The following is a 27,255-nucleotide window of genomic DNA, read 5'->3' as shown; positions in this document are numbered from 1 at the left end:
GAATTACTATGCCTGGCCCCTTGTTTTTATTTAAAACAAAAATCTATAGCCCTTATTGGCACAGATATATGATAATGCTATAGTAGTAAAATTTAGTTTTCTGTGTATAATTACAAGGAAAAGGTTACACATGATATCAAATTATGTGAACTTCATTTATATGCAGTTTCACACAAGTCACTAAACAACCACTTACAGGGCTATCTATGAAAAGTAAAACCAGCACTTACAGCGGGCCTCTTGAGTCCCACACTCAGTGTGCCACAACTACAGTGCCAGGAGGCAGACTCCTGCCCAACAGGAGACAAGGAGGTATACACAAAGATAGGCCAAGTAAAAAAAAAGTAAGACTGTGACAGAGGAACAAAAATAAACGGCAACTGCCATGCCTAGAGGAACTCTATAATGTAAATTATATTAATTTATTCATTTAGCAAGAAATAAATTGCAATTTTGTTACTAACTACTTTGCACTATCTGAAATAACATGAGCACCAGTAAAATGTGATCAGGATAGATCAGAAAAATTTAAAATACAACAGCCTTTCTGCACAGCCACTGTCCATAATGCTAGGCTTCCTATAGTTTTAGACTACAACACTCAACAAAGCTATAATGCAAACCATTTAAACTCCTTTTCTGTAAAATATATCTTGTAGACTTTTCATCAAAGAATAAAAGGCTTAAGAAATGAAATCAGCTTGACATAATTACATTTATTAAAAAGTCTTACACTGGATACAAAAATATTAAAATACCATGAGCATCCACCTATAGCAAATTAATATCACTAAAAAATTAGTGGCTAGACAGAATCAATTGTTCATAAGAAATACTCATAAAGTACATTTTACATTCAGTTATAATTTGAACTCAGTAGTCTTTTGCCCTGTTCTTTTAAATTAAGGTTTATCTATTTCAACAAAATACTCATTTACCAAAATAAAAAAATCATAGTTCACATAGGTATTTTTTTTTTAATCCATGCCTTTACCTACCCATGGGGAAGCACCAATATATCTCTCAGTGACATTCCAAAAGTACTGACACCATAAGACAGTAATTCTGGGATCGCATTACAGCCCAGGAAAGACTGAATCATTAGTGCTGTAACATCACTCCCAGAATTAACTTCTAGTGGTGGTAGCTCCAGAACAAATGACTGTAGTTCAAAAAGTACTGACATTTTATGATATCTATGGATAGGTATGGATGGAAATATCGTATTATTCACATATTCTTTTTCAGAATTTCTAACACTAGTAATGGTGTAAAGTTATTCAAGTACTCACAGGTTAACTGTAACCCTTCTCACAGTTGTTTACCTTAAATTAACATATCACAGACATCACATGCAGGTTTGTAAGCACCAGTCTACTAAAAAATTACTAAATCAATGTTAATAAAGCCACAAATTACTACTTATTTTCTCAGTAAGAATAATTATGAGAATTTTCAGTTAATGATAGAATTACCTTGCTGAAGTCAACAGTACTATTTTCTCTGCTTCCACCACTTCCATTACCTTTAATTTCTCCACTTTTACTATTGTCCAAGTTTCCAGGAGCAGACTGGGGAGAGGCCAAAATACCTATGTTTAAAGACAAATTCCAAATTAGTAAGGAGAAAATTCACTTTGCAACCCGACTCTGCTCACATTCTGAAAGTGATGATTTATGAATATTATAAAAGCAAATGTGCAAGGTTAAAAAAAATAAGTGCCCAGTGTTAGTAACATACCAGCAAAACTAGAACAACATTTGAAGCAATAATAAAGCTATACATTTTAATATTTAAAATAATACAATTCGAATTTACAAAAATTGTGGCCTTTTGCAAAAAGAAATAAAACGTGAGTTGGTGTGAACCACAAAAGATGGAAGACCTGAGTCTGATTACCATTAAAAATACTTAGGGAATATACTTGTAATTATCATAAACATGTGAAATGCATGGAGCTTAATGAAGCCTAGCTATACTTAGCATGCTTTCAACAATAAATTCTCTGACAAACTCTAAGTGTAACTCAGAAAAAAGCTACACTAACTAAAGGCAGGTTGAATTAACATAATCTCCCATAATCAGAAGTTTCCTCAAGACTTTTCATTTTTCTTTGGTAACATTTATGTCTATAATACCTATTGTCATTACTCCTAAGAAATCCAACTTTAAAATATAACAAGCAAGTTTTTTGCAATGAAATTGGCAGAGTAAGAGTTTTATAACCAAAGGGATCTGTGTTTAAATTATGCACTCTCTGCCACTTTGTATCTATGTGACTGTAAGAAACTCACTTCATCTCTAAGAGTCAAACTCATAAAAATAGCTTATTTGGATTAGAAATGATACTTGTTTGGATTTCAAAGGACAGACACATATTGAAGCATTAGTATATTCATTTCAAAAGTGACATTCAACACCAACATTTCACAATAATAAAATAAAAACACAGCTTAATATGAGACTAATCATTAACACTATGAATTCTAATTCTGCAAAAAAGTTAAAATTTAAAAAATTTTAAATTCAGCCGGGCGTGGTGGCTCACGCCTGTAATCCCAGCACTCTGGGAGGCCAAGGTGGGTGGATCACCTGAGGTCAGGAGTTCAAGACCAGTCTGGCCAACACGGTGAAACCCCATCTCTACCAAAAATACAAAATTAGCCGGGCGTGGTGGCATGTGCCTGTAGTCTCAGCTATTTGGGAGGCTGAGGCAGGAGAATCGATTGAACCCAGGAGGCGGAGGTTGCAGTGAGCCAAGACTGCGCCATTGCACTCCAGCCTGGGCAATGAGAGAGAAACTCCGTCTTAAAAAAAAAAAAAAAAAAAAAAAAAATGGGCCAGGCGCTGTGGCTCACCCCTGTAATCTCAGCACTTTGGGAGGCCAAGGCGGACGGATCACCTGAGGCCGGGAGTTCGAGACCAGCCTGACCAACATGGAGAAACACCCTCTCTACTAAAACTACAAAATTAGCCGGGCATGGTGGAGCATGCCTGTAATCCCAGCTACTCGGGAGGCTGAGGCAGGAGAATTGTTTGAACCCAGGAGGCAGAGGTTGCAGTGAGCCAAGACTGCACCATTGCATCCCAGCCTGGGCAACAAGAGCAAAACTCTGTCTCAAAAAAAAAAAAAAAAAAAATTTAAATTCAAGTACACTACACAGATTTCTACTATTAGGTTGGTGCAATTTCCTTTGCTCCAACCTAATATTAAATGCATCTCATTTTTTTCAAAACATCCAAGGTTTTCTAGTGCAAGAATATAGACTAATAATTCCTAAAACACTGAACATTATAGGAGGAAAAGGTACTGAAATACAACAGACTTTACTTTTTGTTTTAACTGTCCCATGCACAGCAACACATGGAAGTTCAGTTAAAATCTGTTTTGTGGTTAGATTCTATAAGCTCCGAAGATGTATTGGTAATCAAGTTCCAGAATTTAAAGTACATCAGATATACCTGACACATCTAAAGGAGTTTTCACTTTTGTAAAACAGAATATGCTATAACCAATGAATACTGAAACTAAGTCATCTGGGTTTATGGCTTATGCTTAATGACAGAGACTGCTGTCATCGTCACTTCTCTGTAAATACCTAAACTACAATGTCGATGTGATGAAAAATCTTAATTTGCAATCTATTTAGCCATGTGCTCACTTTCCGGAAAAGTTAAACAATTCTGAAATAAAAACGATTTCCCAAGCCTCAACTCATTTCTTACAATCTTAGCTTGGCACACCAAGAAGATTCCTCTTCTTTGACCTTTGTCCCTAAACTTCCAGAAGAGTCCCTTCCTTGCTCAAGAGATAAAAAGTTAACCAGTATTTTTCAGTGACTTCCAACTACTTCCACACAAGAGAACTGAGAGTACCATTAGGCCCTGGTGGCAAATGCAGCTGAGCATTACATACTTCCAAAGGCTAAATGTATTCAACCTGTGTATATATAATCAAAAGCATACATAATGCACAGTTTTCCAGAATAGTCCTAGCTGCCAGATTTGAGGGAAAAAAGTGGAATGATGAGAAGACTCTACGGAAAAGTAAGGATATGCCAGCAATGAGAAGAAATAATGAAGAACTCAACATTGACAAAGTTAGCAGGTATAACCTGAAGTCACATGGCTAACCTGGTCATCTTGAAAACCTGTCCCTTTTTCAAAACTGGCACACCAGATGCATGCTGCAGTTCTTCATCATTATGATTTGTGTAGTCTTTCCCAACCTCAGCTAAACTAAAACTGTTTTCTCAATCAGTAAAGTCTCCCTGCTCCTATAATAAATTCCTAGCATTCACAATTAAATGAGCAAATCACAAAAAAATAAAGCTATCATTAGCACAAACACAGGACTATATTACTTTGCTTTAAGGAAAAAAATATATGTATAAGGAAATCAAAGATATCAGCATTTTCTTTAAATTTTTCTTTAAATTTCAAATTTTAAACTTTTCATTAAAAATTTGAAAGTGAGGTAGTTACAGCAGTGGTGCCCAACCAGGAAAGATTATGACCCCCAAGGGACTTGTGACAATGTCTGGAGACATATTTGGTTGTCACAACTCGGGGGTGCTACAGGCAGCTAGCCAAGGATACTGCTAAACATCCTATAAAGCACAGGACTACTCCCCTGCCACCCAATCACCCAGCCAAGAATCATCCAGCCCAAAATGTCAATAGTGCCAAGATTGAGAACCACTGAGTTAGAAAAAGGTATTTACAAGTACTAAAAATAAATTCACTTCTTTTTTTTTTTTTTTTTTTTTTTTTTTACTTTCCCTAGAGATGAGGGTCTCACTATGAATTCCCGGCCTCAAGTGATCCTCCCCTCTTGACCTTCTAAAGTGCTGAGATTACAGGCATGAGCTACCATGCCCAGCCACAAGTTTTATACATATTAATTTATACAATTTATACTTTTATACATATAACTTTTATACATATAATTATCTTCTAAAAAGTAACTAATGGGAAATACCACTTTTTTATTATAGGTATGCACAAATTATGACTCCACGACACAAAAATCCATGGTGTTAGTCGCTTGAGACATGATGATGCTGAGGCCACTTTCTTCCACTAAGACAGTACCAGACATCAAGGAAACTCCATTAGAGTTTCTAGATGCTTTAAGCACCGAAAGTAATTGAACAGAGAATAATGTATAGCTGTCCCTATTTTTCCTCAGCAATTACATACTATCTACAGTCGTCTTTTTAACTGTAATTCTTGTCTTTAGAAATTCCCTCTCTCCTCTCCATTCTAATTTCTTCTGTTCAAAAAGGCCGATAAATCTCATCACAAAAACTCATGGGAAAAAATGTATGTTGGATTCTCAGTTAATTTATCCCCTTAACACGGCCTAAGAAGCCAATGTGAACCCATCTCCCCCTTCCTTCCTATATAAAATTTATAGTTCCTAATTATTTATAACATAGAAGCTGGTAAAACAAGACATGTTCATTGTTACTGATCAATGTAATATTGGAAAAAATGAAAGGAAGTAGCTTTTAAAATCACTTTTGTTCAAGAAAAAATAGTAAATCTTGTTAGTTCTTAAGATTAGAATGCTGATTACTTCTGAATAATTACTTTTAGGGTTGATTTCCTCCTTTATGTTCAGTTACTTCATCATTAAGCTTTATCTTTTTCATGAACTGATAAAGTTCACAATGAAATACTCTACTATAGATTTTGTTGTAAGTGGACCTGAGTTCAAATCCCTGCTCTGGTTGATCTTAACATCTCCAAGTCTTTTTTCACTGAAAAACAGGAATAACACCAACCTCATCAAATCATTACAAGAATTAGAAATATGATATTTGAAAAGCACTTATCACTGTCTCTGGAACAAACTATAAAACAATGGCAGCCATACTACTATTATAACTAATGTCATAATGATTTAGCCATGAAGCTTCTATTTGTACTTCCAAAAGTATATCCTTTTTTGCAACTACAACGAGCTTTGGCTAAATGTAATTGGTGTGTTTCCATAAAGCCAATAGAAAGAGAGATTTACTTCATAATGATAGGAACACAGGGATTTCCAGTCAGAGGATTTAGGCCATCAGTTACTAGTTGTATGATGCAGGGGAAGATAACTAACTTTTCTAAGTTTCTGAAAATGGGTGTGTCCATCTAACTTACACATATTTGTATACACATTAAATAGGCTAATAACCAAGCTACCCACTGAAGTGATGGATGTTGTCAGTATTTTGGAGAAATGTGATAATACTTATGTGATTAAAACCAATGGTTAGCATTAGTATCCATCACATTGAGGCTTAGCTGAAATAGTAAAAAAAAAAGTCACTAAAATATATTTATTTTATATTAATTAGGCAAAAAGATATATGTACAAATGTACATGTAGTCAACATAAGGATAAACCAAATTTTCATACTTTACAGCCCTTAAGATGAGTTATAGGCTGGGCATGGTGGCTCACACCTGTAATCCCAGCACTTTGGGAGGCCCAGGCAGGCAGATCACGAGGTCAAAAGATCGAGACCATCCTGGCCAACATGGTGAAACCCTGTCGCTACTAAAAATACAAAAATTAGCCAGGCGTGATGGTGCATGCCTGTAGTCCCAGCTACTTGGCAGGCTGAGGCAGGAGAATCACTTGAACCCGGGAGGCGGAGGTTGCAGTGAGCCGAGATCACACCACTGTACTCCAGCCTGGTGACAAAGCGAGACTCCATCTCCAAAAAAAAAAAAAAGAAAAAAAATGAGTTATAAACCTTTTCTCCACTAAAAAATAATAATTTTTTGCTAATTTGCACATAAATTTTTTTTTCCCCTAACTACAGGAACTCTGGTCCTGAAAATTTCAAGGTAAATTTGGATTAAAGATAAATAACAGCATGAAACAATGGACAACTAAAGTCTATTCCAAAACATAAATCCGAGTCTGGATATGATTCCAGGCAGTCAGTCATTAGAGAACTTCAATCTTCTCAAAGGCAAAATGAGAAAAAGAACATTTGATCCTATCTTTATATAAAAGACTAAAATGTGGCTGGGCACGGTGGCTCACGCCTGTAATCCCAGCACTTTAGGAGGCCAAGGCGGTTGGATCATTTGAGGTCAGGAGTTCAAGATTAGCCTGGCCAACATGCTGAAACCCCGTCTCTATTAAAAATACAAAAATTATCTGGGTGGTAGTGGCATGCGCCTGTAATCCCAGCTACCCAGGAGGCGGAGGTTGTAGTGAACCAAGATGGCACCACTGCACTCCAGTCTGGGCAACAGAGTAAGAACCTGTCTCTCCGCCCCACCCGCCCCCACAAAAAAAAAAAAAAAAAAAAAAAAAAAAGCCTAAAATGTACTACATTCTTTGGAGAAAAGCATTAAATAGAAAAAAAGGTATGGCTGGACCTGGTGACTCACACCTATAATCCCAGCATTTTGGGAGGCTAAGGCAGGAGGATTGCTTGAGGCCAGGAGTGCAAGACCAGCCTGGGCAACACAGCAAGATCCCGTCTCTACAAAAAAATTAGCCATATGTTGTGGCATGTGCCTGTAGTCTCAGCTACTCAGAATGCTGAGTCAGGAGGATTGCTTGATCCCAGGAGTTCAAGGCTGCAGTGAGCTATGATTGTGGCACTGCACTCCAGCCTAGGTGACAGAGTATGACTCTATTCCTATTTAAGGCACATCACTTCATTATAATTTATTTGTATGTGTTCATTCACCTTATGAGTGAACTGCATACACACACACACACACACACACACACACACACACACACACACACACGCAAAACCAAGCTACAAAGGCAGGACGCAATGGCCCACACCTGTAATCTCAGCACTTTGGTAGGCCAAGGTGGGTGGATCACTTAAGCCCAGGAGTTCGAGACCAGCCTGGGCAACATGGTGAGACCTGGTCTCTACAAAACACAAAAATTAATCAGGCATGGTGACACACCCCTGAGTCCCAGTTAATTGGGAAGCTGAGGCAGGAGGATTGCTTGAGTCCAGGAGGTGGAGGTTGCAGTGAGCTGAGATCATGCCAGCCTCCAAAGCAAGACTCCGTCTCCAAAAAAAAAAAAAAAAAAGTTCACCCAGCCTGGCCAACATGGTGAAAACATGTCTCCACAAAAAAAATACAAAAATTAGCCAGGCGTGGTGGCTCACACCTGTAGTCCCAGCTACTCAGGAGGCTGAGGCATGAGAATCACATGAACCCAGGGAGCAGAGGTTGCAGTGAGCTGAAATCACACCACTGCACTCCAGCCTGGGCAACAGAGTGAGACTCGGTCTAATAAAAATAAATAAATACATAAATAAATACAAAATAAGTTCATGGCAAATTAAAACATTATAAAAAAGTCTATGTTTTACTGAAGTGTTCAAATGCCTTGACCTTTAAATCTAAGTGAAACTTTTTAAAAGGGCTTAAATTATGTGTAGTCTTCTTTGTAGTCTTTTTGTAACTCAAATTTTTAATAATCTTACTCTTTTTTATTAGGTTAGTGTAAAAGCAATTGAGTTCTTGCCACTGAAAGTAATTTTTGCCATTGAAAGTAAAGCAAACTTTCAATGGCGAAAACCACAATTACTTTTGCACCAACCTAACACAATATATCATAAAGAAAAAAAAACATGCAGAAGTCAAAATAAATTATAAGCATAATCTACATATGCTGCTTAAGCTATGTGCTAAAAGGCATTCCAAGTGCAAGTGACTCAGAGGCAGAAAGCACCACACATGGAAGATTTTGGATAGTTGCCTGGAGTTAAGTCAACATTTTCCTCATTCTTCTGCTCCTCGCCTTTCAGCGCTGCTTCTAAGTCTTCCTCAGGCGGATGAATTACTACTGTGGGAATATCATCACTGGCAGGTGAAACCAGTAGTTCTGGGGCCTGAAGCTGACTCTGTTGGGAACTTCTGGAGGTCAGGCGGCTGATGCTAGGGCTAGAAGGAGGACTGTTTTGAGGGGTGGGTACTGGGGTTGTACACCTTGAGCCTGCAGGGGTTCCAGCTCTTGAAGAAGGAAGAAGATGACCGAGAAGAAGAGATAAAGGTGATTCTCCTCTCAAGGAAAGGTTTGAGGCAGACAGACCTGTTCGCAAAGAGTGGCGGGAGGCTGAAAGGCCTTCCCCTGAGATAAAACAAATAAATGAAAAATGATGAAGTTCACTGCAGAAGGCAAATAGAGACATTTAAAAAAAATCAGTTTACACTATAAATTGCATACTTCAAAGGCCCAAAATTTCAAAGTCATGTTGTGATGGTTAGCATGTCAGTCGGGTTTTTACATGTTAGAAAGTCACTAAAAAGTTGCTTAAAACTATAATTAGTTCTCAGAACACATAAAAAAAAATTGTTAATGACAGACGGTGGGGGCAATATCCTGTTAGAAATTAGAATGACCAATAGCATGGCATTTTTAAAACGGACAATATCAATACAAAGTCACTGCTTAAACAATAAATAGCAAATGAAAATATGTAATACAAAATTAATATAACTCAAACCAAAAATAACCAAAACTAATAGCTTATATTTAGCGTATTTTTCCTACATTTTACCAAACAGCTACAGACAATTACCTCTTAAAGTTCATGTTAACATTAAGTAATAATTTCTAACTTAAAACTGATATTAAATATTTACAATATTAAGTCAGTAAGACACCATCTACAGGTGGTGCTGCTCTCAAGTTTTCAAAAAAGACAAATGACAGAAATTTTTTAAAAAGAGAAACACAATGTCAATTTTAAAGGATACATATTCTTGAGCTCTCTAAAAATATTAATAAATGTCCTAAAGTATGCTTTTCACTTCTGATAGGTAGCAGATACATTAAAACAAATACATATAATTTTTTATTTCACTAGCTAAGAATAAAGTACTTCTCACCAACAACAGCAATATGGCAGTAGGTCTAAAATATCTCAAAAGGTCATGCATACTTTTAATTAAACCCCTCATATTTCTACTAAGTGTATCTTAAAAGAATAACATTCTTTATGAAAAACATGCAAATACAATAATCAATTCCATATGGCCTAAGTAATCAAAGTTACGTGCTCAAGAGGTTTCAGAAATAGTTAAACTATAATCCATTAGAAAACACCATTTAAACAATAAGCTACATGCAGGAAAAACTCAAATTATAACTATATTTCAACAAAAGAACATGCTAAAATGGCATTTAAAAGAAAACAGCCAATGTCTTATGATGACCAAATTACAATTGGACAGTAGTGAGTAACAACTGCATATGAAGAGTAAAGACTGAATAGGGTCCCTCTGGATAAATGAACTTATTTCACCAAAGGAGAGAATATAAACAACAAATAAAAGACAAAAAAGAGAGTTAAAATGCGCTATATATGGCTTGTTTTTACATTGAATTTTGGTCCATAAGAGGTATTCTTTTACTCTTAAGATTGCTTAAATACACCATGGCATAATTTTAAATGGATTAAAAAGGGTTTTCATGGCCAAGTAGAAGATACAAAAGATGATTATTTTCAACTTTAGAAAAATTAGACCCTATCACCTATGCTTGCTTGTTGGTAGAACACTTAAAAGTCATACTATTATTTCAGGGATAAAAAAGATGAGCAGGCACTGTGCCCCATACTCCACTAGTCCTCACTGTAATCCTCACGAGCTTTGGGTAATAAATAGTAGCAGCTTACAGCAACTACTGGAGGCTACAGTGACTCTCCATAAGCCACTCCAATCCTTTGCACCCGGGTTTTCCAGACTCACTGTCAGAGTTCTCAACCCTACTGATGCATTCCTCTGCTTTACACAGAAGAATAAGGAAAGGCAAAACCTCCAAGTGTCCAGCATTAGGACACCGACAGAGGTAAACGACTGCAAAAACACTGTCTTCCCACATGCCACACAACCTGTCTGTAACCTAAGAACGAGAGTGCAAATGCGGAATATGTAGACCTGGGTCTGAGCCATTCTCAATGGATTAGAAGACACCAACTAGGTCACCCTTAGTGTAAGACTGGAACAGTCATAAAAGCCTTTCACAAGTTGTACAAATAAAGAGCCGTGAAATCAGCAAACCAATCCAAAAACGCTTGTTTATACCAGCAAATCAAGTATATTCAGGAGAAAAAAAAAATTAGGAAAAATCTAAAATAAAGATTCAAACCCAAGATTTAGAATTTCAAAAAGGTAAAATTAAAAATTATAGATCATAATTTATGCCTCTTTAATTAATTATACAAGAGGCCTTGAAAAGAAACAAAGCAGGAAGAAGTAATTCAGAGGTAGGTATAGTGAGTGTTTAAATATCCCCAAATGTTAATCGTAACATACTGGAAAGCTGTTACAGTAGAAGTGTTAGCAAAAATTGGATGCCACAACTTATCTCACCATTCCTTTCAAGCAAGTGAGGGTCAGAATGTTTCTTGCCTATATCTGCAAAAGATCGAACAAGGGGAATCCGACTGGTGAATCTTTTCTCATTCTGATGATGATGTCTCTTCAGAAGAGCTTCTCTGACATTCTCTCGTATGGACTCGTCTAATTGGCCAGAGGCTATCATGTTGTCTAATACCATATCTATTCAATGAAAAAAAAAAATTACTAAACATTCAGATGACCACAACATAGGAATAAACTGTGAGTGAAACCTTATGACAAAAATTAGAACCTTAAATAGCTCTAGAAAGTTTTATTCTGTCACAAATAATCAATGCATAAATGAACATTAGCCAACCAATAAAAATGAATTACAAAGACCGCCTTATTTTAATAAATACTGTTATTTATAAAGAGGCTACTATTATATACTAATAGCCTTCCTACAGCTGAAAGTGCTTCCCTGTATGAATACAATAAACTCTATTAAGCTGAATATTCAATAATACTGGCTTCCTAAGATGTAAAGGTATTTTATTGCCAAACCTCATATTCTCCCCCAAAACTGTTCCAGCAGATGAATATCAGGACCCACTCAGTCATTAACTATTCACTGAGCGTCCGCTGTGTGTCAGGAATACAGCAGTTTAACAATAACAAAACAGAGCCAAGTTTCTGCTCTCTTCGAGAGGTAGAGAAACCAACATACAAACAGATAAAACGTCATGAGGTCATAAGTTCTAGGAAGAGGAGTAAAATCAGGTTGTGAAAGGGATGTGGGGAATGGGGAAACTGATGGCAATGCCATTTTATACATTACTGAGGTGATTAAACTTTTTAATTTATAAAATATATATTAATAGTTTTAAACAGTGGTACTAACTTGGAAGAAGAGGGTCAAATTTTCAAAACTATATGGTTACTCTAAAAAAAAACCCTGGAAGGACCAGCCTAATAGGTAAACTGTTAACGTTAACACAACAGCTACAGTTTAGCAAACAAATGAACACTAGATTATACAACATATACTAAAAGTACTACATGGTATTATGTGATAATTGCAAACCAAAGTCTGAAACCCATATGTATTATACAAATTCAATATTCCCAACCTTAATTTTTCAGTTATTCATGTGAGACAAGAAAGTAAGGACTGACAATTTAAATATTTGCAGCACACAGTCAAATCTAACAGTAGGCTAAAATTGAAGTATTTCTACCCTGAGAAACTGTATTAAGTTCATGGTTCTCTTGAAGATTAAATACTACAGATTTTTTGTTTTTCCATGGGAGCAATCTACAATGGTAGTCCCACCATCAAATTCATTACCACCAAACTTAATTTTGGTTTTCATTAATTTTAGTTAGTGGACAAAAAGCTGTATTACAGCTGCCTTTTTCTACTTTCTACCTCCACATTATCCTTCAAATCTCCCCCTTTCATTTTCACTGCTCAACTTACCAGAGCTCTTTCCTTGCTTAGACTGTTCCTAGCGAATAACTGGCCTACTTGCTTCTAAACTCTTCCTAATCCAAAGCCACCCTACATTCTATTGCCAGAATGATCATCCTGAATGTGTATTTCAAATCACACTACTCCTCAACTTAAAAACCATCAAGACCACCAAAATGCCTACCAAATAAAATCCTATTTCTTGGCTAGGCACCATGGCTCACACCTGTAAACCCAAAACTCTGGCAAGCCAAAGTGTGCAGGTCGTTTGAGTTCAGGAGTTCAAGAACAGCCTGGGCTACATGGCGAAAACCCGTCTCTACAAAAAATACAAAAATTAGCCAGGCGTGGTGGCGTATACACCTGTGGTCCCAGTTACTCCCAGCTACTCAGTAGGTTGAGGTGGGAGATCACTTGAGCCCAGGAGACGGAGACTGCAGTAAGCCGAGATCATGCCACTGCACTCCATCCAGCCTGGATGACAGTGAGAGACCCTGTGATCCCCCCCCCCAAAAAAAAAATCCAATAATTCAAGGCTAGTCACAATCTAATCCCTAATTGGGTTTCCCAACATACCTCCTACCACTACTGAAGAAATCTGTATATTCACGCAGAACTGACTTTCCTGAGATTCCTGTCTATACTTCTCTAGACTTTTCTTTACTCTTCCTTAAAATACTTTTTCTCTTGTATCACCTACTCCTTGTTCCCATGTGTTCACATTTTATGAGTAACTTGTACAATTAATGTTCTTTGTGGCTATTCCCCACATTCCCATTCCAAAAAACAAGGAAACAAAAAACTCTTTTCTGAATTTCCACAGAACAGATTCTGTATTTGCTTGTGCCACTATTCACTCTCTTGTTGATACTACACTTATGTCGGTTTAATTTAATCTCATCTGCAAATTTATCAAAGACAAAAAGTCTATCTTATTTCCTTATACTGCACTCCACAGAATAGAAGCTCAGCATATAGTTGTTAAATGAATGTCTAAAATTCCACTACATCTTACATATTTTTTAAAAGTCAGTTTATTATAACCTGCTATTTCATCTAGAGTGCTTGCTCTCATATCCAGCATGACTGTTCCATTGAGGATGCAACTCCTTAGTTCAAAAAGACTGTGCAAAGAGAGAGTTGCCACATAAGGTTTACTCCATCGGTCACCGCCATCTTCAACATCCTCTTCAAATTTCAGCCATCTGAATGCATAATATATAAAAATATTTCATAAGTAATGAAGATTCCATTTGTTCATCTTAATGTGATAAAGAAAAATTTGTTCTTTAAAAAAAAAAAAAAGAAACAAAGAAAACCACGACCAAACAAACTTTGGTTACAAACACATTTTCACAAATTAGGTTAATGGTCTACAATATCTATAGTCACAAATTTCCTTTGTAGCTCTTCTTTCTATTCTAGGTATCATAATAATAAGCCTACAAAAACAAACTATGGAATTTCAAATAGTTTCTACTTCTATTCCTCTTCTAAACTTGCAATACACAAAATTGTAGACATTAAAAACTATAATGACATAATTTCTTTAATAAAGTATGAAGGATTATTTAAGTACACAAATTTGAGAATAAAGAGAAAAATTAAAGATAGAATTTCTATCAATTAATAAGGAAATTCTCTGCTCACTGGTTTAAAGCACCAGATATCTCATACTTTCAACTTAATATTCCCATTACAAAAAGAAATCAAGTAAAGCCAATTTAAAAATAAGACTTAGGCTGGGAACAGTGGCTAACGCCTGTAATCCTAACACTATGGGATGCCTAGACGGGAGGATAACCTGAGGTCAGCAGTTCGAGACCAGCCTCGCCAACTTGGTGAAACCCCATCTCTACTAAAAATACAAAAATTAGCCGGGCGTGGTGGCGGGCGCCTGCAATGTCAGCTACTCGGGAGGCTGAGGCAGAAAAATCACTTGAACCTGGGAGGCAGAAGTTGCAGTGAGCCCAAATCCCACCATCGCATTCCAGCCTGGGCAACAAGAGCAAAACTCCATCTCAAAAAAAAAAGAGAGAGAGACTTAGCAGTATTACCTAGCAGTTTCTTTCCATTCATATTCTTCTCCATCTCTGTAACACAGTTCATCCATTTCCGTGAAGAGATCATGGGGAATATGTTCTTCATCATCATCTTCAGTACCAAGGATAAACTGAACTCTCTGGGATGGTGTATCTTTACAAAATAAGAATTTATATATACTCAAATTTTTCCTCAAGTCATTCAAAGATAAATTCACAGTTTTGAAAATGAAACACTTTTGTTACCTGTATAAACAAATATATTTCATCAAAACTCAATTATTGGACTATCACAATTCTGAAAGGAAACAAGAACCAACAATCCAGGAAAAAAAAAAAAAAGTCACAGAAAGACAACCTCTATAGAAAAAAAAGAAAATTATGTTGAAAATAAACAAGTCATACTAACTTTATAACTGATCTAAACAAACAAAAATAAAAGTAACATTCCAAAACATGAACATAATGCTCAAAGGCAGCCCTTTTTCCTCACCAAAACTACACGGAAAAGTTAGAACAGAACATTTAAAGTATAAGCTAAGGCCAGGCACTGTGGCTATGCCTGCAATCCCAGCACTTTGAGAGGCAGAGGCAGGTGTACCATCTGAGGTCAGGAGCTCGAGACCAGCCTAGCCAACATGGTGAAACCCCATCTCTACTAAAAATACAAAAATTAGTCAGGCATGGTAGTGGACGCCTGTAATCCCAAATACTCGGGAGGCTGAGGCAGGAGAATCGCTTGAACCTGGGAACTGGAGATTGCAGTGAGCTGAGATTGTGCCACTGCACTCCAGCCTAGGCAACAGAGACTCCATCTCAGTCAATCAATCAATAAAATAAAATAAAATGTGGCCGGGCATAGTGGCTCACGTCTGTAATTCCAGCACTTTGGGAGGCCGAGGCAGTTGGATCATGAGGTTAGCAGTTAGAGACCAACCTGGCCAACATGGTGAAACCCTGTCTCTACTAAAAATACAAAAATTAGCCAGGCATGGTAGCGGGCACCTGTAATCCCAGCTATTCCGGGGACTGAGGCAGGAGAATCGCTTGAACCCAGAAGGCGGAGGTTGCAGTGAGCCGAGATTGTGCCATTGCACTCCAGCCTGGGCGACAGAGCGAGACTCCGTCTCAAATAAATATAAAATAAAATAAAATAAAATAAAACAAAATACAATGTAAGCTATGTTAAGGAGTGAAAAACAGAAAATCTCAAAGTTCCAAAAAATGATGAGAAAACTCAAAAGCTCCAACTATACAGAAACTGTATTTCCCTACTATCATGGAGAAACAAAACTGTAAGCTTGGGGTTTTGGGGGTAGAACAAGTCACTACGAAGAACAGATAACCCACTCATGGCATCTGAAATTAAACTACTTGTGTAGTACAGCAGCCCGAAACAGATGAATTAGCATAAATACTAGTCCAGGACAGTTGAAAGCTCTAGGGCTCCATATAAACAAATAAACCACCACAAATAGTTACCCTGAATATGAGAGATGAGTTCTCACTCAAAATTTACACCTAAGTGAACAATCCTCCAAGTACTTGTGGATGCAACAAGGATATTTAAACAGGATAAAGAGTAGATTCAATGGAATTGTTTTTGTAAAAGTCAGATCTGAGAAAATTTCAGAGAATGCAGAAACAACAGATAAGAAGGAAGAAAACAAGAGGGATGCAGAAAGTCAAGAACTCCAGGACAAGGAAAATAAAAGAATAGGAGGAGAAACATACAAAAAACATATCTGAAAATTTTCCAGTATGTTTATGTCATGAGCCTTCATATTGAAGAAATAACCTAAGACCTATGCAGGATTAAAAAAACACATATTGTGATTGAACTTCCTACTGTATTAAACTTTCCAGCATTTAGGCCTTGCACAAATCTTTGTCAGAATGATCCCTAAATACTACTTTTAGTGCAACCATAAGCAATAATTTTAATTCCAATTTCTCATTACTCATTGCAACTATATAGAAATATAATTGATTTTATGTCCTGGGACCTGCTAAACTCACTTAGTTCTCTTAAGTATTGTAGATTGCTTAGGATTTGCTACCTACATGATCCTGTATCTGCGAATAAAGACCATTTTACTTTTTCATTCCAATCTGTATGCCCTGTATTCTTTCTTGCCTTATTACACTGGCTAGGTCTTCTAGTATAGTGTTGTATAAAAGTCATCAGAGAGGACATCCTTTCGTTTTCCCTAATCACAGAAAATATTCAGTCTTTAATTGCGAAATGTGATGTTGCCTATATGGTGGTTTTCTTGGTTTTTGGTTTTTGTAGATGCCCTTTATCAGGTTAAGGAAGTTTCCTGCTATTCTTAGTTTGCAGAGTTTTATCACAGATAGGTATTCAATTTTGTTAAAGGCTTACTTTGAACCTATTTAGATAGTTGTATTGCTTTTCTCCTTTGTATTGTTAATGACATTACTTTGTTACATTGACAGATGTTTAAGTTTTAAACCAACCTTATGTTCCTAGCTTGGCCATCATGCTAGTAACAAATTTAATCCACAAACCTGGTGGATTAAATAAAACAAATTTATTCTCTTACAGTTCTGGATACCAGAAGTCCAAAATGAGTCTTAGAGGGCTAAAATCATGGTGTTGGCAGGGCTGGTTCCTTCTGGAGGCTCTAGGAAAATCAAATTCCCTTACTTTTTCCAGCTTCTGAAGGCAGCCTACATTCCTGGGGTCAGGATCCCTTCCTGATGTCACTGTAGCCACTTGCTTCTTTTTGTCACATCTATATCCAGTCTGATCTTCTGACCTCCTCTTACTAAGGATCCCTGTGATTATATCAGGCCAACCTGCATAATCTAGGATAATATTCCCACTCCAAAATTCGTAACCCAGCCAGGCGTGGTGACTCACAGTTGTAATCCCAGCACTCTGGGAGGCCAAGGCAGGTGGATCACCTCAGGTCAGGAGTTCGAGACCAGCCTGGCCAACATGGTGAAACCCCATCTCTATGAAAAATACAAAAATTAGCCAGGCATGGTGGTACGCACCTGTAATCCCAGCTACTCAGGAGGCTGAGGTAGGAGAATCACTTGAACCCAGGAGGCAGAGGCTACAGTGAGCCAAGAATATGCCACTATACTCCAGCCTGGGTGACACAGCAAGACTCCATCTCAAAAATAAAAACAAAAATAAATAAATAAAAAATAGGCCAGATGTGGTGACTCACACCTGTAATCCCAGCCACTTTGGGAGGCCAAGGTGGGTGAATCACCTGAGATCAAGAATTTGAGATCAGCCTGGCCAACATGGTGAAACCCTGTCTCTACCAAAAATACAAAAATTAGCCAGCCATGATGGCACAGGCCTGTACTCCTAGCTACTTGGGAGGCTGAGGCAGGAGAATCGCTTGAACCCGGGATGCAGAGGTTGCAGTGAGCCAAGATCGCATCACCGCACTCCAGCCTGGGTGACAAGAGTGAGACTCCATCTCAAAAAAATATATAACAAAAAAAATTAACCTAATCACATCAGCAAAGTCCTCTTTGCCATATAAGGTAACATTCACAGGTTCGAGGGTTTAGGAGATGAATATCTTGCAGGCTATTACTCAGCCTACCACTCCCATGATATATTATCCTTTTTAAACATTGCTGGATACAATGTTGTAATTTTGCTAGGGATTTTCTAATCCATATGCACAAAAATATTTTGTCCATAGTTGTATTTTTCCTGTAATATCCCTGATTAGTTTTGGTATCAGGGTAATGCTGGATTCATTAACAAAATTGAGAAGTATTCCCTTCTCTTAACATTTTCTAGCAAAGTCTATATTATTTCTTCCTTAAGTTTGTTTTATTTCATCCCTGATGCCATCTGAGAGTAAATTTTCATTGTCAGAAAGTTTTAGACTACACATTTAATGTCTTTAATCCATTTCTTCCTTTTTCATTTACTTATTTTTTTAAGAGATGGTATCTGTTGCCCAGGCTGGAAGTGCAGTCACACAAGCATAGCTCACTGCGGCCTCAAACTCCTAGGCTAAAGGGATCAATCCACCTCAGCCTCCCCAGCCGCTGGGGAGATGCACATTGCCACACCCAGATAATTTTTTATTTTTTGTAGTGACAGGGTTTTGCTTTGCTGCCTAGGCTGGTCTTGAACTCCTGGCTTTAAGCAATCCTCCTGCCTCAGCCTCCCAGTGTTGAAATTACAGGCATGTGTCAACATGTCTGCCTTCTTTAATGCATTTCTGTTTGGTAGTTTATATTCTTAGAGGAACTTGCCCATTTCATGTAAATTATCAATTTAGTTGCCACAAAGTCATCCATAATATTCTCTTATTAGTTTGACTTTTTTTTTTTTTTTTTTTTTGAGAGGGAGTCTCACTCTGTCACCCAGGCTGGAGTGCAGTGACACGATCTCGGCTCAACGCAACCTCCACCTCCCAGGTTCAAGCGATTCTCCTGCCTCAGCCTCCCGAGTAGCTGGGATTACAGGCATGTGCCACCACACCTGGCTAATTATTTTTAGTAGAGACGGGGTTTCACCATGTTGGCCAGGCTGTTCTCGAACTCCTGACCAGGTGACGAGGCAGGTGATCTGCCTGCCTCAGCGTCCCAAAGTTCTGGGATTACAAGCATGAGCCACCACTCCTGGCATTGATTGTAGTTTTGAAAAATGGACTAAAATGTCCCTAATATTTCACCCTTAATGAATTATCAGTTATCTTTTATATTAAATATTATATTGAATAGATCTTGTATATCTTTAGAGAAACATGATCTCTGTTGAAACACAGATTAACCTATTAATCCTTCTATACTTTGTAATAAACAACTCCCAAATGGGTTTTATCCCATGAAAATGTGACGTCATCCACATGAAATGTGACGTCAAAAACTACAGCTCATTTTCTTTTTTTTTTGAGACAGCATCTCACTCCCAGGATGGAGTGCAGTGGTGCAATCTCGGCTCACTAGCTTCCGCCTCCTGGGTTCAAGTGATTCTTGTGCCTCAGCTGGGATAACAGGCATGCCTGGTTAATTTTAGTATTTTTGGTAGAGACTAGGGTTTCACTATGTTGCCCAGCCTGTTCTCAAACCCTTGAGCTCAAGCAATCAGCCCACCTTGGCCTCCCAAAGTGCTGGTGTTGTAGACAAAACCGGGTTCTTGTCACACGGCAGGGAAAGATTAGGCACACAGACACTCTGAAAGGTGAGGGGTTACGAATTTATTGGGCGAAAAGGAAAAAGAACAACACAGCAAAGTGAGATGGAGTCCTGCTTACAGGCTGTCCATCTCAGCAACTGAATTCCTAGTTACTATCCTGGAACAGGAGGGGCCAGGCTGTTCCCTTCTGCAAATGGCGTGAACTTTTCGCTGCTGCACCTCATCCTCCCAGTGCTTGTAGATTGTCTTGGGAGCCATTTTTACTTGGCTGTCTCACTAGGATTACAGGCATTAGCCACCGCGCTGGGCATTCTCTTTTTCTTTTTTTGAGATGGAGTTTCCCTCTGTCGCCCAGGCTGGAGTGCAGTGGTGAGATCTCAGCTCACTGCAACCTCTGCCTCCCAGGTTCAAGCAATTCTCCTGTCTCAGCCTCCTCCGAGTAGCTGGGACTACAGGCACGTGCCAACACGCCCGGCTAATTTTTTATTTTTAGTAGAGACATGGTTTCACCATGTTGGCCAGGCTGGTCTCGAACTCCTGACCTCAGGTGATCCGCCCACCTCGGCCTCTCAAAGCGCTGGAATTACAGGCATGAGACACCAGGCCCAACCCTCTAATTAGTTTTCTAATTTCTGTGGGATGTGTACCGAAATTTTCTAATACTGGTGATTTGTGGGGGATTTTTGTCCTCTGATCAATCTGGCTTTAGAGTTAACAATTTTAATAATCTTTTTTCAACGTACCAGATTTAGGTCTGATTGAGGTCTGCTATTGTTTTTTTTTCTGATTTTTACTTTATTCATTCTCCTTGAATTTTGTTTCCCATCTTCTCCTTACAATTTGCCCTATTTTTTTCCCTTAGTTTCTTAGCTAGAAGTTTAAGTCACTGATTCCAACTTTTTTCTGTTCTAATATAAGGATTAAATGCTGCAAATTTTTCTCTAAAGTACTGCTTTAGTTGCATCTAACAAATTTGAATGTTAGACAGTCCTCACTCTGCACAGTACCATGCATGAATCCTGTACATATCAGAACTGTCCTTACTTGGCAAAAATCTATCTTGGTTACCTGCCTGTACTATTTTCATTTTCAATGAGTTCAAAATATTTTCTAATTTCTGTTGTGATTATTTTCTTAACCCATAATTATTGAGAAGTATTTTCTTCAATTTCCAAATACCTAGGAATTATTCTTGAGACATTTCTAGTTTAATTCTATTGTGATCAGAGAACATACTTTCACTTCTTTTAAATTATACTGAGACTTGTTTTATGGACTAGAATACGATCTTGGTAAATATTCCATTTGCACTCGTAGAGAATGTATTCTGCTGTCCTTGGGTGAAGTGTTTTATAAATGTCAGTATCAATCTGGTTGGGCAGTGTTATTCAGGTCTTCCATATCCTTATTAATATTCTGTTTATTTACTCTGTCAGAGAGGAGAGCTAAAATCTCCAACTCTAATTGTGGATTGATCTATTTCCAATTTCATCATGTATTCTGCACCTGTTGTTATATGCATACACATTCAGGCTTATTACATTCTGATTCTGGCAATCTGATTCTTATGAGCCATTATATGTTTTCTTTATGTTTCTTCTTGGGTTTTGTTCAGCTTCTTGGATCTATGAGTTCAATGTTTTCATTAAGTTTGAAAATTCTTCAACTATAATTTTTTCAAGTATCTTTTCTGATACCCTCCTTTCTGGGATTTCACTCATACATGTTAAGACTACATGATATTGTCCCACAAATTACTGATGCTCCCTTCATTCTTTTTCAGTCACTTCATTCGCTGTGTTTCACTTTGGATAGTTACCATCACTGTCTTGAAAACCGCTGATTACTTTTCTTTCCTGCTGTAGTAAATCTTCAGTTAATCCTATCCAGTGTGTTTTCCATTTCAGATACTGTATTTTTTCCTCTCTAGAATTTCCATTTGGGGCTTCCTCCTATTTTCAATAGCTCTCTTTAACACAGTCATATTCTTCTCTATCCTTTTGAGCATATTTATTCTAGTTGCTTTAACATTCTTATTTTCTAATTCAATCAACTCTGCCACTTCTGGATCTGTCTTATTAATTTATTTTTCTCCTGATTTTGGCTCATACTTTCCTGCTTCTTTATATCCCTGATAATTTTTGGATTCCAGATATTGTGAAATTTAACATGGTCAGGTGCTAGATTTTATCTTCTTTCTTTTAGTAGTGTAATACTTTGCCCTGGCATATAGTTAATTTAACTCTTTCAAGACCTGCCTTTAAGAATCTTCAAAGCAGATTCACTGCAGTCTTCATTGTAAAACTAATCTAGACTCACTACTAAGGCCAGAGCCTTCTGAGAACTCTATCCAATACCCTGTATGTGTCAAAGTCTTTCCATTGTGGCTAAAGGGAACACAAACTATTCCCAGTCTTGTGTGAAAGTACAGAAACTGCTTAGCCTACTACTGTTTTCTGGTAGTTTTTCCTAGGCCACAGGTAGTTTCCTCTCACACATGGCCAGACCAGTGATCAGCCAAACATTCAAAAGGATCCTTTTTCAGATCTTTGGAACCCTGAGTACTCTCCACTCTCTTGAACTCTACACCTCAAATTCTAGCCTCTTTGACCTCCCCAAATTCCAATCTATGCTCCTCAACTCTAGGCTCTGTTTGGGTTCCCCTCCCTGTGCTGTGGCCTGGAAACTGTCTCTGGGCAATAAGCTCGGGTCATCATAGGTATTCTCTCACTTGCTTCTCCTCTCTCAGAAATCAAAGTCCTGTGCTGCCTTTTATACAATGTCTTAAAACTACTGTTTCATATATTTTATCTGGTTTTCCAGCTACTTTAAATGGGATGGCAGTTACAAACTTTCAGTTATTAGATAAATGAATTCTTGGGATCTAATAACGTACAACATGATGACTATAGTTAATGATATTGTAATGGCCGGGCACAGTGGCTTACACCTGTAATCCCAGTACTTTGGGAGGCCGAGGCAGGCAGACCACTTGAGGTCAGGAGTTCAAGACCAGCCTGGCCAACATGGTGAAATCCTGTCTCTACTAAAAATACAAAAAAAAAAAAAAAAAAAAAAAAAAAATTAGCCGTGCGTGGTGGCGGGCACCTGTAATCCCAGCTACTTGGGAGGCTGAGGCAGGAGAATCGCTGGAACCTGGGAGGCGGAGGTTGCAGTGAGCTGAGATCGTGCCACCGCACTCCAGCCTGGGTGAAAGAAAGAGGCTCAGTCTCAAAAAAAAAAAAAAAAAAAAAAAATATATATATATATATATATATATATATATATAAAAATCTATATATATATAGATATATATAGTACCCTTGAAATTTGCTAAGAGAGTAGACTTTAATTATGTGTGTTCTCACTATACACAATAAAAGGCAACTATATGAGGTTAAGGATGTGTTAACTTGATTGTGATAATCATTTAATAATGTATGTGTGTGTGTATATATATATATATAAATCATACTGTACACCTTAAATGTATACAAATTTTATTTGTTAATTATACCTCAATAAAGCTAAAGGAAAATGCAGTGGAAAACAGCCCCCAAATAGGAATAATTATTAAAATAAAATGATGAGAAAATTTAATCCCCATTATTCCATCCTGTTTAGAAGCAAAGTCCTGTGTAAACCCTTTAGAGAGCAGAAACGAAGAGACTTCATTTTTAGCACTTTCTTGGATACAAATTGGTAGTTTAAACAAAAACTTCAGGGACATAAATCTTTTCTAGGAATAGTTATTCCTTTGAAAAGTCAAATATTTTCTCCATTATAATCTATTTTTGAAGCCCCTATACTTAACACTTTTAATCCCATATCCTAGCTTAAAACATCAAACCACATACTTAGGTGAACATATCAATATACTAAGAGTTAAGTAAACAACATTTCTGTCCATAAAAATACAGTGTGCCTTTTTACTCAGTATGAATTAGAGAAGCATACTGATCCATTTACTCACAGAAGAACCCAGGATATCCTAAACTGAATGGCTGCGATATATAGAACAGTTTTTTACTGTTTAAGTATTTTTTAATTCTAAATTACTTAGTATCACCAAAAAAAAGTTCACTAGTGACCCTTTCCGAATTCAGTGTTTGTTTTTCCTTTGCTAGCTACATGACCACTTAGTATTATATTTACTAGATTTACTAGGTCATCAGTATCTCTTAGTAGAGTTTCTTTCCTTTTTTTTTTAAACAGAGTCTTGCTCTGTCGCCCAGGCTAGAGTGCAGTGGCACGATCTCTGCTCACTGCAACCTCTGCCTCTCGGGTTCAAGCAATTCTCTGCCTCAGCCTCCCGAATAGGTAGGATTACAGGTGCCCATCACCAAAACCAGCTAATTTTTTTTTTTTTTTTTTTTTTTTAGTAGAGATGGGGTTTCACCATGTTGGCTAGGCTGGTCTTGAACTCCTGACCTCATGATCCACCCGCCTCAGCCTCCCAAAGTACTGGGATTACAAGCATGAGCCACTGCGCCCAGCTGAGTAGAGTTTCTTAATAGATTCCTGTCAGTCTCGCTGGGCTGAAGTTTCCTGATCTATAAAATGAATTTAATATCTGTATTTTTAAAATGCTAAGATTGTTATATATTAAAAATACTAAGATGGTTAAATATAAGACCATTTGTCTAGGGCTTGGTAGAATGTTTAGACACAGAATTTGCACTTTAGATTTTACTATGCCATCAGTATTTTCTTTCCTATGTTCATGCAGTAACTATATCATACATAACAATTTTTTTGTTCTTTGCCTCTTCACAAAAAGTTTCTTTTAGCATAGCACGCAACCGCCTATAGGATGTGGCTAACATAGCACATAGCTTTCTTTGCTAGAAAGCACACACTAGGACCCATGATGTACAGATGGCCTTATACTAATAATGCCCTGTATGCTAACTAAGTATAATGTCTAAGAATCCTCCTCAGGTTTTACAGCCTTTTCTTTTTTTTGGCTCTTTCCTTTCCCACTCTCAGGGCCACTTAAAACATGGCTATCTATGCTTGTCATCAGATAACAGTCTTGTCCCTGTTTTTCTTTCTGATTTCTATTGGTACCGCTAACTTCTCTGCTTTCAAGTAACAAACAAAAAAACCCTGTCCTTTTATATAACTAATATTATCAAATAAGAGTACTCTTTTTTGCACAGAAAACCAAATAATCCAGCCTAGTGGATAAAATCTTCTGGCCAAAACTGTGGTGTAAGAAGGAAAAAAACAGCCAAGCATGGTGGCTCACACCTGTAATCCCAGCACTTTGGGAGGCTGAGGCAGGTGGATCACTTGAGGTCAGGAGTTCAAGACCAGCCTGGCCAACATGGTGAAACCCTATCTCTATTAAAAATACAAAAATTAGCAGGGCATGGTGGCGTGTGCCTGTAATCTCAGCTACTTGGGAGGCTGAGGCACAAGAATCGCTTGAACCCTGGAGGTAGACGTTGCAGTGAGCCGAGATCGTACCACTGCACTCCAGCCCAGCTGGGGTGACAGAGTAAGACTCCATCTCAAAAAAAAACAGAAGAAGAAGGAAAAAAACTTTAATCACTTCCATGACAGCCTTCGCATTCCCAATGTCTATCCATTGCATATGTAAGTAATTAAAAATTTAGTAAAGAAAATGAAACACTACTAAATTTGAGCCTAAGTGACTAGGCATAACTTTTACAATTTCAAGGATGGGATTCAATGAAGAAAACAAAGCCCTTTATTTTTTCACTTATATGAAAGAGATCTTGACCTATAAAGATTTTTCTTATAAAAATTATTTTTAAAAAATTCTTACTTCAATTGTTATTCCCCAATACAATACATTCCCCATACAATGTGACTACATTACTGCATACATACAATTTTTAAAAGAAATAGTCAATTAAAAGAAAATACTTTCCAGGAAAATAGGAACTTTAAACTGCTAAAGAAGAACTGTTTTCTCTTACCATAAGAAGGAGATTCCCGTCCATCTTCTTTATCTGATTCTTTATCTTTTCTTCTCCGGTGGTGATGTTTGTGTCCGCGATGCCTATGACGCCGACGACTCTCTTTACTAAACGGGACGTGAACACCAATATATACAGCTCTATGACCTATTAAAAGGTTCAGAAACATATTACTAGCTTTCCAAAAGAGAAAAAAGTGACATATACAAAAGTACTCCAAAATCTACTCTGATAAAGAATATAAGTTCACGTAATTAACAATGGTAGTCTCCAGTTACTTCTCTTATTTTACAAAGCACTACACAGAATATTGTGCCCAGGGCTAATATCACTGACAGATGATTACACTAAATCTACAAATCACTTATGTAAGTATTTGCACATCTAAAAAGATATCTTTTTTTTGGTTTTGTTTGTGTATTTTTAGTAGAGATGGGGTTTCACCATGTTGGTCAGGCTGGTCTTGAACTCCTGACCTCATGATCCGCCCACCTCGGCCTCCCAAAGTGCTGGGATTACAGGCGTGAGCCACGGCACCCAGCCTAAAAAGATATCTTAAGAAAGAAGAGCTTAGCCCATCTGAGATCATACTATATAGACATATATTTATTCCATCTACATTTATGGCCAACCATAGTTAGTAGAGGTCCTTAAGAGATACATTTTAATAACAATTAAATACTTTATAATAAATATAATGTATAAATAACATTTTAGTAACAATTACTTTATAATATAATGTATAAATATTTACAAATATTATTTACTAATTTTTTAGAGTTTTGAAAAAAAAAATCAATAAAGACCAAAATAAAAATAAAGTCCAAATTACTGAGAGCTACATTAAATGTAAATAATCCAAATAAAGGTTAGACACTGTCAGATTAAATAAAAAAGCAGTAAGTAAAGTTATTGCACGCTTTTAAACTAGAAAAAGCTACTGCTGATATTACATTATCCTAACTTTGCAGTATAATAACAAAATAGTTATGAAAGGCAGTCTGCTTTTGCCCACTAGATGAAACTGAACTAGGAAAACTACAGAGCTAGGAGCACTATGTCAAATATCAAATGAGTGTTGAGTGAAGAGGGATGTGAAGTACAAGGTCAACTGATCTGCAACTATGTACACAATTTAAAAAGTTAATAGGCTGAAATACAAATGATTAATGACATTCCTTTCCTAAAAATTCCATAAGATGCTCAGAAAATAAGTATTTCAAGAAACTTAGGACTGCCATCTTTATGTGTGATTTGAAAGTACAGTTGATCCTCATTATTCATGGGATTCCATATTTGTGAAGTTGCTGACTCACT

General features: G+C 37.2%; 1 protein-coding gene across 6 annotated transcripts in view; it reads right to left on the bottom strand.

Moving 5' to 3' along the window:
* Nucleotides 1–27,255, bottom strand: part of SLC4A7 (solute carrier family 4 member 7) — a 110,943-nt gene that overhangs the window by 49,461 nt on the left and 34,227 nt on the right. For 2 of the 6 annotated variants that reach the window (XM_054479788.2, XM_054479787.2), the window contains exons 3-7: nucleotides 25,939–26,085; nucleotides 14,863–15,001; nucleotides 13,850–14,010; nucleotides 11,365–11,553; nucleotides 1,476–1,591 (exon numbers count right to left, since the gene is read on the bottom strand). In XM_054479788.2, the coding sequence (XP_054335763.1) occupies nucleotides 1,476–1,591; nucleotides 11,365–11,553; nucleotides 13,850–14,010; nucleotides 14,863–15,001; nucleotides 25,939–26,085 (752 nt within the window). Of the gene's footprint in view, nucleotides 1–1,475; nucleotides 1,592–8,746; nucleotides 9,119–11,364; nucleotides 11,554–13,849; nucleotides 14,011–14,862; nucleotides 15,002–25,938; nucleotides 26,086–27,255 lie in introns of all 6 variants that reach the window. The other 4 variants (XM_054479789.2, XM_054479790.2, XM_054479793.2 and 1 more) reach the window with 3 other exon arrangements.

Source organism: Pongo pygmaeus, chromosome 2, assembly GCF_028885625.2.
Source record: "Pongo pygmaeus isolate AG05252 chromosome 2, NHGRI_mPonPyg2-v2.0_pri, whole genome shotgun sequence".
In the NCBI taxonomy this organism is placed as follows: Eukaryota; Metazoa; Chordata; class Mammalia; order Primates; family Hominidae; genus Pongo; species Pongo pygmaeus.
The sequence above is the reverse complement of the archived record's forward strand: the minus strand, read 5'-3'. Positions and strand labels throughout refer to the sequence as shown.